Source organism: Pleurodeles waltl, chromosome 3_2 (assembly GCF_031143425.1).
Source record: "Pleurodeles waltl isolate 20211129_DDA chromosome 3_2, aPleWal1.hap1.20221129, whole genome shotgun sequence".
Classification (NCBI taxonomy): Eukaryota; Metazoa; Chordata; class Amphibia; order Caudata; family Salamandridae; genus Pleurodeles; species Pleurodeles waltl.
Window position 1 is genome coordinate 13420569 of NC_090441.1, and position 16333 is coordinate 13436901.

General features: G+C 45.8%; 1 protein-coding gene across 9 annotated transcripts in view; it reads right to left on the reverse strand.

The window, feature by feature from the left end:
• Positions 1 to 16333, reverse strand: part of SYNRG (synergin gamma) — a 361082-nt gene that overhangs the window by 272735 nt on the left and 72014 nt on the right. For 5 of the 9 annotated variants that reach the window (XM_069226579.1, XM_069226580.1, XM_069226581.1 and 2 more), the window contains 2 exons: positions 2724 to 3026; positions 1504 to 1737 (listed from right to left, as the gene is read on the reverse strand). The exons of 3 other annotated variants lie outside the window; for them this stretch is intronic. In XM_069226579.1, coding sequence (XP_069082680.1) covers positions 1504 to 1737; positions 2724 to 3026 — 537 coding nt within the window. The remainder of the gene's footprint in view (positions 1 to 1503; positions 1738 to 2723; positions 3027 to 16333) is intronic. One more of the 9 variants, XM_069226584.1, reaches the window with a different exon arrangement.

The following is a 16333-nucleotide window of genomic DNA, read 5'->3' on the forward strand; positions in this document are numbered from 1 at the left end:
GTCTGGTCAAGCTTTGTAAACTACACTCTTTCTCTAAATTTCCTGGAAATAGTATGTCTATGCAAATCATGTAAACCTGTAGCAGTAACATGATACAAAATGGGCGGGCATCTATTTGGTAGTGAGACATTTTCAGCTTTTTTAAATGTGAAATGCATGGGAAGCACCTACTCAAGCACTATTTTTGAAGAAGTTGTGCAGCCACATACACATTCCCCAGTGAGCACGGCGCCGAATACCTTCTTCCAGCAACAAATAGCCTCTACCACTTTTTTAATGTTCCTAACATCAATTTCACTTCCAAGAGTAGTGGTTTTCCAACAAAGTTATAAGAACATATGTACGGAAACTGTATTTTTTCCCCAAACATATGCTGTTAAAACCGTTCAGGGAATCTCACAGGCAACAAAAAGTACTGGGTGGTTAAAATTTGTTTAGGGACATTAGAACCAGGAGTGGGCAACGACTGGAAACCGAGGGCCTCATTATAACCCTGGTAGTCTAATGACCTGCAGGGTCACGGCGGTGGTCGGACCGATGCCAATGCGGCAGTCCGACCGCCACATTACGCTGTCAGACCGCCAGTACGCAGCGCCACCTGGAGATTACGACGGTGACCCTGCCATGGAAAGGCTGGCGGGGACGGGGAGCAGGGTGCCCCATGGAGGCCCTGCACTGCCCATGCACTTGACATGGGCAGTGTAGGGGCACCCCGGCGAGCCCCGTTGCAACGTTCACTGTCTGCTTAACAGACAGTGAACATTTTGACGGGTGTTGGTGCACCCTACGCACTACAGCATTGCCGCCAGCTCTATTACGAGTCGGAGACAATGCTGTAGGCAGTTTCCCACTGGGCTAACTCGCATTGGCCCCGGTGGGGAGGCCGCCACAGTGGCGGCAACCTCCCAGTCGGAACTTTGGCGGATGGGCTTTTCCATCCGAAGTCATAATTGGGCCCAGAGTGTGTTAAAACAAGGAAGAGCCTGTTGAAGTTCCCATGGATTAGACCACTCAAGAAATAAAGTCACACAAGTAGAAAGATGCTCTTCAACTCCGCAGTGTTATCATGACAGATGGAATGTATGCTTTGTCAGATAAAGTTGGTAAGTATCTCAGAGCCACATTAGGCTTTAAAACAAAATCCTGAAAAGTAGAGGGTCAAATACATAAAAGTGTAACAAATTATTTAGCACCCTGCATTGATGATTCCTGGGTTACACACCGACTGGGAGAAATCATTAAAATAGAAATTGGAAAATGCTGTGCTGTTTGGAAATGAGAAAGATAAATAAAATAATAAAAGTGATTGTTAAAAGATTATAAAATAGAGTTGCAAAAGCAGCACTTAAGAATTTGAAGCAGGCTTAATTTAGCATCCGGCATAGACATTAGTTAATATGTAAGCAAGTGTGCTGAAGCAAAAATAGCTGATTGTTTTTTTCTCTCCAATCAAGATTGTTAGTCAAAAGCTGTTCCTCAGTATCAGAAATGCAATCAGCTCACCACTTTCCTTCATTGGTCGGTTTTGGTCTGATGATTTTGTGTCCTCTGCAGCGACGGGACTGCCAACCCCCCCCAAGTTGTGGGACAATGAACTGGGAAGAGTTTCACTTGGAGTTGAGGATGTAGCTTTGGGTGTGACTTCAGTCAAAGATTCCGATGGTTTAAAGCTAAATAGTCTTTGGCTGGGTGAACTTAAGTCACCAGAGGTTAAAACGTTCAGCTCCAACGAAGGGCCTAAACAAATAGCACCATGGATTGATTACTTTAGGTTTGCTCAAATATCGAGAAGATATCAATAAAAAATGATCAGTTATAGGAAACCTTCCATCAGTTTTAAAATATCAATGTATATATTTCCCTCCCAGCATCCCACAGAACTGCCAACTTAGAAATAAATGCAAGCACATATGCTATTTAATGAAATAGGTCTACTGAATTTAAACCCCAACCAAAGTGAATAAAAAAATGAAGCGTGTACATATTGGGCAGTCTTCACTAACCGAAGTACCTGGGTGCCTTCAGAATATCAGCTTTGTCATAGCTATTCCAAAGAAATACACAGTAATAGACTATGAGCCTTTCAACATTGCCAAATGGGAATGTCTTCCTCTCCATGAATGGCTCCAGCAAGTCATCTGCCCATAGAAATCTAGAGAGACGGACCACACAAGCCATTCCACTGTCCCATTTAATGTTGGAATTGGCACAGCAATACAAAACAATTCTGTCAGTTCACACTCTACTTCTGTGAGTGTACCACCTTGAATGTTTGATAACAAAGGTGAACAGCCCCCAAAAAGAAATGTAATCATTAAAGCTAGCATGTAAGACAAACTTTCAATAGCCTTGATAGCCATTTCAATGGAAGTGTAGCATCTCAACTGACTTGAAGTCTGAGAAGTCATCCACACATGATGTTACAGGCAGGTGGTGGATAGACACTCAAGAATGTGTTCTTGCACGTTTAGCCTCATGGCAAATGGAGGCTGCGCTAGGCAGCAACAACAAAAATGAGTCTATCCTCAACTTTATCAAGCAAAATGTATGAAAAAGTTCATGCGAGTGAGCTAAGCTGATTGTATTATCACCTTTAAATAAGTGACTGTGATCATACTGCCTAGCCTGACTTATTTCCATACCATGATGCAAGTTACAAGGAGAGCATTTCAAATGGAGGGGAAATCATGCTAGAATTGGTGGACTTGAAAAATATGAGTTACCTGTTGTTTGTACAGAATGTGCAGGTGATGAGGTAGAAATTTTAGGAACCTGCCCAATGGAGCCTTGTGGACTTGAGTACCCTTGAATCTGTGCTGGAGGGGGAGGCTGGGTAAGTTTCACAGCCTGCTCCGACAGCATCTCCCCAGCTTGGGAACGCAGACTGAATGCCTGGATAGGTTGGGAAGAAACCCCAAATGAAGGGCTTTGAACAGGCCCTTGCATAAAGTCACTGAACTCTTCACCATCAGGAAAAGCAGGGATTTGAGAGACAGAAACATGGTGACGAGATGGTGTGGGACAATCTGTAAAATGGAAAATGATAAAGGTGATGGAACAAAGAACACGATGAAATACAACAGAAAAGGACAACACAATTCAATAAGTTAAAAGTTACAAATGACCACATGACGATAACGCTGAGAACAAACTAAGATGATGAACTAAAGAAGACAATTCATTCTATTCTTGCTCACTGACAGTACAGAACATACATTACTAATGTAAACACGTAAACCCCAAAACTTTCAAAGATCTGCCATACACTTTTAGGAAAACAAATGTTCACATTCCTTCCCTTATGTCGACTAATGGTTTATGCTTACCTTTTAAAGTACAAGCATCCAAACAAGCTAAAGGTGTGATGGATTAAGATCTGTGCTCAAGAAATACACTTTCTGCCATAAGAACCTTGAAAATACATATATTGATAATTCAGATTAGGAGAGTCAAATGCTGCTGCGTTCTATAGCAGTGATATGTCTCTCTCAGCAACACATGACTAACTCAAAACACGGATTCCTTCTCCATTTTAGAACACATCTGTGATTCAGGTGGCTTCCCTCTACCCCAGAAGGCTGCCAATCATACATACAATATTCTTATTCGCTAAATTATAAACAATAAAGGGGATTCAATATGAATGCACTGGTCATTGCACTAATATTATTATATTAATTCACAGAAATCTGTTTTTACTGAATAGATTGCAATATTTATTATGATTGTTTCCAATGTGCAGCTCTCCAATGACCACAAGCCATATATTGTATTATAGACGACTTTTACATAAACACTAGCTGTTCTAAACAAGTCACACTGGCAAGTATTTTAAAACTTCCATTGGTATCCAAGCACTCTGAGGATGAATTTACAAATGACTTACAAGTTTTGAGCAAGCAGCTCAGGACAGAAAGGATTACAAATTGAACACCCACAGACTAGGCATCACATTTTAAGACATTCCAAAAGCTGGAAGATCCTGGAACCAAGGATGGTACTTTTATGTCCGTATAATGAAACTGAGCAACACCACAAGACCTATTCAGTGAATATTTTCAACATATGCCTGTTAAGCTCTTAAAATGAGTTGTGAACCACCCAGTGGAATGCACCAGTTCGCTTACAGAAAGGTATACATAAGCACCCTGTAAAAGAATGTGTGCTTGCAGCCTGTTGAGGGAATATCAGGCACTGTTTGAGTAGTTATTTCTTAGGGTTTATGTATATTTCAGATACATAGAATTAAAACAATGAACCACATCTTTTCAAGATGTGAAATACACTGGCTTAGAATAGGCATGATAGTCTAATTTACTTTATGCATGGATGTGGACAGGTCTGAACTATTCTCAGAAATCCAGAGATACTGACCTATATAGAGCCCATGTTTTAGGAGCACTAAAATGTACATCAATTAAAATTGTCATAAGGAATTAAGAACTAACTTGCATTGTTTATGGTTTTCTTCACACAATATGTGATGCGCCCTGAAACAAATGAATCGATATATACAAACATAATAATCAAATGCTGGCAAAATAAATAATTTAATGTAATACAATTAAAGCAGGGGTGTTTTCCAGAAGAATTGTGTCACCAAATGTTTATCTATCTCGTAATATTTCACTGATCACACCACCCACTTATTGGATTTATTTACTTCCAGAATTAATTTTCTGTTTTAGAGAGGTGTGTACATATGCCATGTAGTGCTTATAGCTAAAACATCCTGTTTTTGAATGTTAAGTGTGCAAGGTTTCATGAACCCTGTTCATTGGATGTTTAGGGCGATGTACAGACAGCATTTCCACTGAAAATTCCTAAGAGGAATAACAAAGCCGAAAGTGGACAAAAACCTGAAATACAGTCTTCTGCATAGCAACCCAAATGTCTCTAACATACCATATAGCTTTTTGAAACTGTTTTATTTACACCTTTTCTTAGAAGTAGTCAAGTGCATTGATAGCATCTATTTGTGCATTTAATTCAATTTAATTCACAGTGTTGAGCACAGAGAGAAGTGTTTTAACTGACCACTGAAGATCAACACCACAGATGCTGGATGTATTGTCTTAATATCGTAACTTGGATTAGGCAGTGGTCCTGGGGACAAGCATGCTGCAGGGGGAAGGTCTTGTATAGCAGTACTATGGACTTTCTCAATTAACTTAAAAGCTGCCCATTTTTCATCACAGGACAGACAATGTCTCAAAAGTCTATTGAAGTAACATTTAGTAAAACAAAGCTCCCATTTCTGTGAGCTGTGGTCATGGTTATATGTCATGCTTGTAATTTTCATGCTCTTATGAGGTTTACTTAATTTCTTTAAATCCGTTTTTGGAATGTTTTAACTTGCTGGCACATGACTTTAGCATCTTCTACATGAAAGGTAAGCAATGGAGGCTGGCTCTATTCAAAATTATGCACATACCTAACAAGCATCGCCCAATACTTTATCTGGCAGCCAGGTGTACCAGAATTGGCATTCCTGCATGGTTTCCCAGCTCACTGATTATGTGTGACATGCCTATCTAGAAGTACAAATATTCTGGTCTGAGAACATTTACATTAGAAAATGGCAGAAGGTTAATTATATAACATCCACTCTGGCCATCTCTGAATCTAAGTGGTAGAGACAACAAACAGAGAACATAAAAGGGCAGGCAGGAACGTGCTTATAGTAAATAGGGTTCTGCAGGGAGGTTGTTTTTTGATGGTGGTCTGCTTCAAGCCAAGTTGGCTCCTGTTCCTACAGAGGTTAGCCCGAGCTCACAACTAGACTTGGTTGTTTTTCAATGGACGATCCCTCAATTTACTAGACTATTCCCTAGAAGGAAATAGACAGCTCCTCAAAGAGGCAAGGGGCATGGCCATTTTGAAAAACTCCCTGAGAAGGGTGTTCTCAGTTGTGTTTTAAGTCACGTTACAGAGGTACTAAAAATAATTTCCCACATCAAGCCAGCATTCTACCAATAGGCTGTTGTATTAGTAACTATCACTAGTAATTGGCTACTATAAGAAAGGCTTCTCTTCACCAGCATCTAAGAAAACAGATGGACCTGGAGTACATCAGGTGAGAACGACACTGCAGCATGTACCTAGGGAGAGGACTGTGGCATGCTTTCACCTTTAAACTCAAGAACTGGTAGGTCTTCTCAAAAGGTCAAACTAGTTGGCCTTGTGTGGTCTCTGGGTCATAAAGGGAATCTGTCGAGAAGAGCCAGCAGACCAGACAGAATAGAAGCGTGTGCTATAACCCTAGCTGGAGTGATTACTTGAGTTCTGTCCCACTCTACTGTGTATGGCCTAGTTCCCAAGAAGCCGTCGCTTTATGAATGGGACTCTCAGTGGTAGCCCTGTGGGAGTAGAGGAGAAATTGACCCCCAATGTTACCCTTTTGAAGAAAGGGCACATTTGAAGGACCACTCTCCAGGTCAAAAAATGTGGACTTTGATTGTGGCCCCAAGGACGACTGGTAGCTGATAACTGCTCAGATCTGTTGCTTGCGCCCACTCCAAAAGAATAGCTGGAAAATTCAATCATTTGACAGTACCAGGCTGCAGTGCAATTACCTCATGCCCGGCAGGCCTGTGTGAGAGACTGCAATGTGTTTGTAACTCTTTTTCATTTTCAGTGCAAGAGTGGCTTTTGCTGGCCTCTTTTAATAATGCACATAGACTGCCATTGACTTCCATTCCTCCAACTGTTTCCCAAGTCTGTTTTAGTTAACATTTTGTTGAAAAATTCATGTCTCTTAATCCATTTGTATCCATTTTTTTAAAAACTTTCATCATCAAAAAGCTGCTCTATCACTAAATTGTTTTGAGAATGTTGCCAACTGGTTGCTTGACCTTAATGTTGTCCATATGCTACTTTAATACCTTCCGACCAATCAGAGACCAGTCCCTCTGGAGGGCGAACACAGCAAAAATCTATGGGTGGGGAGACAAAACGGGGAAAATGTTATACTGGCTGGTGTCTCATCATCAGGCCTCCAGGATCATTCCTGAAATTCAAGACAGGGATGGCGATCTCGTAGTGGGGCACACAGAAATAGCAAACGCCTTCGCCACATACTACCGAACACTGTATCAAGCATCGGATAGGGTTGATCTTGGTTTGGCCCGCCAATTGTTGGAGGAGGTCCCCCTCCCTCGGTTTCCTGCGGCGGAGGTGCGGGTCTTGGAGGACCCCATCAACGCAGAAGAAATACAAGCAGCTATCTCGACACTAGGCGCTGGGAAAACCCCAGGTCCGTACGGGTTTCCCTCAGAATATTATAAAGCTTTCAGGGAGGAGTTAACACCACATTTATTAAAACGCTTCACTGACATAGAAAACAATGGTACCTTCCCACGAGAATTGGATGCCGCTACCATTGTGGTGCTCCCCAAGACCCAACCTCCCTCGCTGCACTGTGCTGACTACAGGCCGATCTCACTGATTAATACCGAAGTCAAGATCTTTGCCGCCATCCTTGCTGCCCGTCTCAAGAGGGTTTTGCCCCACCTAATACACCCAGACCAATGTGGATTCATGGCTACTCATAGCACCCAGCACTGTATCCGTTGGTTACACGTGGCCCTGGCTGAACGCCGCCGACTGCCCTGGGATCTTCCCCTTTTACTTATCGACTTTTAAAAAGCATTTGACTCGGTTGACTGGGGATTTCTCCTGTTGGTGCTCCGCCGCACGGGCCTGGGCCCGAGGTTCTGTAGTCTGGTTCACGCTTTATACGTTAGCCCTACTGCCCGGGTGCAGGTTAATGGGACCCTGTCCTCAACCTTATTCACCGGGGCACACGGCAGGGATGTCCCTTGTCCCCCCTTCTATTTACCCTAGCCATCGAACCCCTAACCCAGATGATCAGATCTGACCCGATATATTGAGGGTGGAACTGGGGTCACTCACAAGAAGACAGAATAGCGCTCTATGCTGATGACGTCCTACTATATATGGAGGAACCCAGCATAACGGGTCCACGTAGCCTTGACCTGTTGCGGCGTTACGAGCAAGCTTCGGGACTAAAGATTAATCCAGCCAAGTCAATACTGACCCCACTGGCAAGCTCTCGAGACTGCTTTGACTGGCAAGACAGGATACCTCTGCGCAGACTCAGCTTCAAATACTTGGGTATCTGGGTGTCCCTACTGCCTGAGATGACGTGGGCCAAAAACCTATCGCCGTTGTTGACACGTATCAAGACGGACCTGCAGAGATGGCATACTCTGCCGCTGAATGTAATGGGTCGAGTAGCCCTATACAAAATGATGATCCTGCCAAGGCTCCTATACACTTTTCAGAACTTTCCACTACCTATCCCCCGCTCCTGGTTCAGGGCTCTGGACAGCGCTACAGGGCTGTTTCTCTGGAAGGGTACAAAACACCGAGTAGCGGCCCAGCACTGCAGACGAGGACTATATACGATGGAGGTCTAGGCGCCTCAGACCCTTACCTGTATTACCTTGCTACCCAATTAATAGTGATTCATGACTGGTTTAATGGGGGATGGGGAGACCCAGCATATCGAGTGGAACTGGAGCTCTTGGGATTCCCACACCTTCTAAACGTGATGTATGGAGCGCCCCTCCCGCAGGGGGCTGGGGAAGTAACAAGGGCGGTCTTCCTAGCGCGGCGTGCTGCCTTAGGATTCACCCGCTGGAACGCCGTTGTCACCCGACAGACACCACTATGGCGAGGGAAATGGCTAAGCGCTACTGCAGCACAAGAGAGATTCGCAGAAATGGACCTGGTGGGTATCTCCTTGGGAGGAGATGTATGGTCAGGAGAATCCATGAAATCATTCCAAGAACTACAGGAAGACTTTCAACTTGCCCAAACACAGTTCTTCAGATACCTCCAACTTAGACATGCCCTGAGGGTTCACTTGCTGGCTGCGGCCCCGCTCCCAGAATTCAACCCATTAGAGGCCAAATTAACCATGGGAAACCTGGGGAGAAAAGGCATCTCCCAAATCTATAAAACACTGCTAAACAACGCACCCGGAGATCTGGGACCCGTTAGAACTAAATTGGAGTCTTGGGTTGGCGCCTTGGAGGACACAGAGTGGATGGAAGCCATGATGGCACCCAGGTCACTGGCGGTATCGGCTAGGCTCCGCACAGTGCAATTCTATTATTTGCATGGTGCTTACCTAGCACCGAACAGGCTACACCGAGCGGGCCTCCGCCCCTCCATCCAGTGCCCACAATGCCCAAATGGGCCGGCAGATTTTTTTCATATGGTCTGGTCCTGCCTGGTGATACGACCCTTCTGGGACAGGGTGCTCCGGGAGCTGGGGAGAGCCTTGGGGAAGGAGATACAGAACTCTGCAAAATTGGTCCTGCTAGGGGTGATGGAAGAGATGGGTGGATCACGGGCACAGCGGCCCTTGATAGCCATGGCCCTGTTGATCGCCAAGAGAGATATAGCCGCGGCCTGGAGGTCTCCCCAAGGCCCATCACTCCGAAAATGGAGAAAGGGAGTTGACTGGTGTGCTAGCCAGGAGAAAGTGGTATACGAATCCAGAGGCTGCCCTTGGAAATTTGAAAAGATATGGGGGAAATGGGTGGATATGATGCAATAAAAGGAAATGGGGACGGGTCTCAAACCGTAGTACTGGAATAAATGCTGTGGTCCACCCCTTGGCCCGAACTTCTGTCCCAAGATCGCTGTTGCCCGGGAATTATAACTGCAATTGTTATTATTGTTATTGCCAATCCTGACTCTCACTGCAATGTCACAATGTACCATGAACGATTTGCTCGATGTGCTCCTTTGTTTTTATTTTATCTTTCTTCTTTTTCTCAGAAAATAATAAAAATGTGTTTATCAAAAAAAAAATACCTTACTACCATCTCTCAGGAGGAACGCCTCCTGCTTTGGGGAATAGCTGTTTGGAGTAATCCCCGGTTTACTGAAGAACCTGAATTTTCATAACAAGGTTTGTAATTATGAGCTTTGGGGAGTACATACATTGCTCTCTTCCAGTTAATACTCCAGCTCCACCAATAACAATGTGCCATGCTAAACAAACCCAGCTGAAGTTTATTCAAACACTGGTCTCAAAACTGAACATTTTGTTAAGATGGAAAAACATAATTTATTAGAGGACACCTCAGTACATGGTCATGCTAGGATTGCATAGGGATACAAACAGAATTAGCTAGTTTAATGCAACAATAAACAATAACATGCCAGTATTCCAGTATGGCTATTCACCATGTAAAACTCTTTGATAACTGAACATGCAGCAAAAATGGTGAATGAAAAAAGAAAACAGATTTAAGTTACAATCAATGCAGAAAATTGGAGCTGGCAACTACCTATGAAGATGAATGAAGATAGTATGGTGCAAGGACATAACAAATGTCTATGCTTCAAGGATGTAAGCAAAGTCCTTGCTATTGGAATGGAGGGCATTATGGTGGAAACACACTGGTGGTTCATGTGACTTCATTCTCTGGGTCCTGGTGAAGTCAGCAGCTAACATGCAGTACCCATGGTGAATAATGTGGTTACAATTGCTTCCCCATGCCTAGGATACCAATGATCAAGTTCTGAAGAATTAGTACATATGACTTTCCTTAGACATTATTTCCCCACAGCAGTTCTCCAATACCCCCAACTGTAACATGGAAGAGGCAGACCTTCGCCACATGTTATGGTCCTGCCCTGCCCTCCTCATGCATTGGCAAGGCATTCACGCTACACTCCCAGAGGTCACCGAACTCACACACATCTCCAAGATACTCCATGCTTCACTGGATTAGTTCTGCTACTAGCCAAATGCACACATACATTACAATGGCGAGCCACCACGGCCCACCACTAGCTGCATGGTAGGGTGCAGTATGTAAATGGAGAACAGCAGAGGGAACTGCCCTCCGGTACCAGGAAGTACGTCACTTTTGCAAATGTCCCATTTCCAAGGGATGGGACACCCTCCTGTTGCATTTCCTACAATGCATGACACCCGATGATCTACCTTCATGAGCTAGCTGCCGAGTAACACCACCACAGGGAATCCCCTGCAAACATCTCTCCCATACTTCTTCGACACACAAAACTACCTCTTACCCTCCTACCTACCTTCCCCTCCAACAACAGGCAGCATGCAAACATACGAATAATCGCCTTCAATGTCCTGCCTAACCCGCTGAAGTTATTTGTTACATACAAGACGCTTCTCACTGTCCTCAAATGTATCTAGTTTCCAGTCTACCTCCTTGTCTCCCCCTCCCAAGTCCTGGATGTATCATTCCTCATTGCAGTTCTAATGTTGTTCCTTATTTGTGACTGACTGCACGATGACACATTGATATACGTCATGTATACCCTATGATTTGGTATTCCTTACTATTTTAACCTTTCATAATTCTCTACGTAGGGATTGCTTCAATATTGCATGGTATCTATGTGACTGTGAAAACTCAATAAAAACATTTTTTTTTAAATTACTTTCCAGTAGACACTAGGATGAACAAATAAGATTTACTCCACCAGCTGGCAACATATTTGGAACACAGATGCAATTTCAAAGAGCAATCACACTCAAACTCAATGCCCAATCAGAGCTAAAAGTTTTTTTTAAAAGACCTAAATTTACAAAGCGGGTAATGTGGGGCTGTCAACGTGATGATCAGCAAAGAAAACCAGAAGGTCCTAGCGCCGCCTGCCGCAGGAATTCACTTTCTGCAGTATTACAGTACTTACGGTGAAAAGCTTTATAATCAAAATAACAGTGGAGTCTTTGGGCAATGTGATGTACTAGGCTGTAGAATTCATATCTGAAGATACTGAGGGATTTTTGAGAGCTGAAGGCTGAAACACATTACCACAGATCATGTTCACAACTGACTATGGATGCCAGATGGAAAGTTACAAATGTATTGAGTGCACTACAATTTGACCTACTTTCTCAGGGGCCAACACAGGTTTCATATAAGGTGACTGCAAATCCAGTCCAAATCTCCAAAGCTCAAAAACACCAACAAAAGCAAACTAGGGTTAAATATTAATCTTTTTTGGTTGGCAAATAAAGACAGTCCTGCTGTCAAGGCTCCAATTCGAGTTAATGGGGTAACAGGAGTTCCATCACATAATAAGGAGTGGTGACGCGGGGGCGTGGTTTGAGGAGCCATCATGGGAGACGCTCATTAGAGGAGCTCCGCAGCACCACAGAGTTATCCTGCAACATGCAACGACATGAGGGGGAAGTGCCAACAAGTGATGGCACGCACGAAGTATCGAGGAGCAGTAGAGGCAAAAAACAGCTCCCGCCTCCCCCCAGAGACTATAAATGGCCGAAAGCTTCCCATGGTGGCAACGTAGCCCATCCAACAAAATGGCGCGCTGAGTGCTGGGCCGGCCCTTGGTGAAACTAAAGCTGCACAGCCCCGGGGAGCTCTGCAGGAGCCAGCTGAGTGCCGCTGACAGTGCAGTGGAGCGATGGCGCCCCAAGCACAGGACTGGGGAGGTCAGCTTAATCCGGGGACTAACTGGCGGCAGCGAAAAATTTTGGAATGGTGAGGAGTGAGGCCGCATGTAATCTTGGAGCATGGTGAGGCTGCGGGGGACGCCCTACCGTAGCAGCAGGGAGCTCCTTAAAGTGACTGGGACCCGTGGAGCGAACTCCAGAGGTGGAGGGGAAGTGCGGGTGTGACCTGCCAATGGCAGTGCTGCGGAGGCTCCCTAGCAGTGGAGCTCCCACTATCTGTGTGCGGATGTTGCACCAGTGTGCCCCAGTTGTGCTACTGTCCTGGCCGGCATAATTGGAGGCAGGCTGTGCACTACCTGTGGAACTGTAGCACTGGGCATCGTGAGGAGACTTTGGACGAGTCCTGCTGGACAGATGCAGCTTGCAGAGGCTGCACGCATTGAGCCCGCTTGGCCCCCGCTGGTGTCATATCGCAGGCCTGACGGCTCAACGAGTGTGATGGTCTGGAGGCACAGGACTGGGGTAAATAAGCTGTGTGATGGACTTTGGGGATGCGGCCTTATGACACCACCATTACATCGCCATCTTCATCTCCAACAAGCGGAGCGCACCGGCAACAGCCCAGCCCTGCTGCTATTAAGTGCACATTAGGAATATACGCTACAGCGCGAGGCGCTGACAGACAGGCGCGGAGCACACTGTATTGATCAATCGCCGTTCAAACAACACTGTACTGCTAGCCATGTGTCGTCAGCGGCCTGGGGAGCAACCACCTACATCTCAGTGCGGGGGGACCCCACCAAATTCAACAATTACAATGGCGAATGCAGAGTGCCCCAGCGCCATAGAAGACAAGTTAGATGCTGTATTATTGGCTATTGATGGCACTCGGACCTCACTAGAGTCTAAGATAGACATGGTCTCCTCGGATCCGAGTCTCTTCCAAGAGGACAATAGGAAGCTAGCGGACAGGGTGGCACTGGTGGAGCAAACTGTTACGGCCTTGCTACCCAGGACGACCAACCTGGAAACCTCCCTGAAGGAACTATCGGAAAGGGTACGCATACTGGAGCAGCGGGCGGAGGATGCGGAGGGCAGATCCCATTGAAACAATGTTTGCCTGGTGGGCCTGCCGGAGGGCACCGAGGGGGCCGATCCCGTGTGGTACATAGAAAGCTGGCTGCGCATGGCCCTCCCTCCAGACACCCTTGACCACTTTTTCTCCACTGAATGGGCGCACAGGGTCCCGGCCCAACAGCCCCCAGCGCATGCCAACCCGCGACCAATGGTGATATGATTCCTTCATTACTGTGACAGAGACATAGTGTTGAAGGAAACCCGCCTCATGACGGAGATACGGGTGGGCAAAGCCAATGTGATACTCTTCCCAGACTATACGATATTTGTACAGAAGCAGTATATTAATTTCCTAGAAGTGAAGCGACGTCTACGTGAACTGGTATTTGCTTACTCTCACCTCTTCCCAGCTAGGCTTCGGGTAGTAGCCACTGACACTACGTACTTCTTCACCACCCCGAGGAGGCATAGCACTGGCTGGAGAGCCCCGATACCGGTGCTTCACGACCGGCTCGGTTGGCATTCACAAAAGGAAGATAATATCCGCCGGAACCGCAGGGGTCAATGTCAAATGAAGGCACGAGTGGACAGAGACCTTCCAGCAGGTCAAGATTTGGAGCAGAGAATCCAGGAGCGGCATAGTGCCTTACAACAAGCAGCTGCACTCTCAAGTGCAGTACATTGCTCCAGTCTAGATTAACTGGACTCCCCCTCTTCCGATGGAGAGAGTTCTGTTATCACATGGCCGTCTGTGCAATGCTCGCATGTTCCTCCAGATATAACCCCACAGAGATCAGACACAATCATTTGAGCTCAACTGTCTTTATATTCATGTTTCTATTCATATGTACGTACCTCTTGATAATGTATAATGCTCCTTTTATGGTCATGAACATTGGACTGTCCGTAAAGAGGTGCACACTGTAGTCCCTCTGTTACATACTGCTGGTCTTCATCTGGTCACCCCTGCCATACCAACTATCTCTTATCTTATTTATCATCACCCAGTTTGGGTGGCCACTTGTTTGCGTGTGCTACTCTTTTGGTATTTGCAATGTTTTTGTTACAATATGGTGGTCGTTGTTCCCCACCACATAACCTATCCATCGCTAGGCAACTCATGAAGTTAATAACCACACATTTCTCTGCTCCCTCACACGCACTAAGGATTCTATCGGCCGTGTAGCAAATATGTGCAGCGCCCCCAGTTGTTCATCTTACATATGATGGTGTACATTAACGTATTGGCATGGAACATTTGTGGCATGCACACTCCAGCGCGTCACTGTGCCATATACTCCTATCTGAAACACCGCAAGGCTCCTATATCTATGTTACAAAAGCCTCACCTAACTAATTCTGAGGTAGACGTCTTTAGAAGAAAATGGTGAGGCCAAGTCTATTCCACAAACTACTCGGCTTATGCGCGGGATGTGCTAATATGGATCAGACTGGGGATCCCGTTTAATCTGATGGAGCAGGTCACAGACGCAAACAGCCAGTATGTGTTCATTCGGGGCAGGCTAAGTGGTTGTCACATCCTCATTGGTAATATATACGCTCCCAATGTAGACCAGGCCTAATTTTTAAGGGCTCTTAAATCGATTGCAGGCGCGATGGAACAATGTAACCTGGCTGATTGGTGGGGACTTTAATTGTGTACAAGATACGCATATGGACAGGTCCTTTCCACCATTGGAACGCACTACTGCTGCCTCTAATGCCCACTCTTTAGTAACCTGGCTGCACCACTGGCAATTGACTGATGTCTGGCATCATTATAATGCTGCGGCCAGAGTATATTTCTTCTACTCAGCGGCTCATGATTTACATGTACCGCTTGACATACTACTCTGCACAACCAACCTTGTCCCAGCGGTTGTACGTACCAATTATCTGGGCCGTACTCACTCTGATCACAACCCCCAATATCTCCAGCTCAATTGGGATGGGACCACCCACCCTTCTACCCCCAAGTGGAGGCTGCAACCTGCGATGTTGGAGGACCCGGCATTCCGTGAATCGCCTTGCCAACAGCTAGCTAGTTACTTTGAATTCAATACAGACATAGCCTCGTCCCGTTCAATAGAATCCTGCGTAGTCACTGCATGGGGTTTAGCTGTGGTATGCGCCGCCAGCTGGACCAAGAGGTGTCTGCTGTGGAGCGACAGCTATTGTGGCATGAATCAGAAGTGGCCTGGAATCCAGACACCCTACCTGAACTGCATGCCGTCTGTAAAGCCCATTCAGAACTCCTTGAACGCTTGAGGTGCCTTAACTATGCAGTGCACTCAGCCAACACGCATGCAAGAGCAGACAGAGCTGGAGCGCTACTTGCCCAATTGATACGTCAAGAAACTCCCCATAGTACGTAATGTCTATCCAGACACCGACAGGTGACTTGTTGCACATGCAGTATTTCACGCACATTATGTGTCACTGTATTGTACGGTCTCTCATCCTCCCCTGAATGAGATTGACCTATTCCTTGCGGAGCTGCCCCTGCCCCGGATCCTTGCCAAGCAATGTTCAGAACTTGATGGACCTCTCCTTCTATTCAAGGTGCAGGACGTCATTCGCTTTCTTGCCAACAGCAAAGCACCCGGTCCAGACGGGCTGCCTGCGGAATTTTATAAGGCATACTCAGCTCAGCTAGCACCTAAATTGCTTGCTTCATACGAGGAAGCCTTGGCACTGGCGCACTTACCCCCTACATTGAGAGAGGCCACACTGGTCTCCCTACTGAAGCCGCATAGGGACCCCACCAGTCAGCACTCCTAAAGACCGTTGGCACTCCCTAATACGGATTATAAA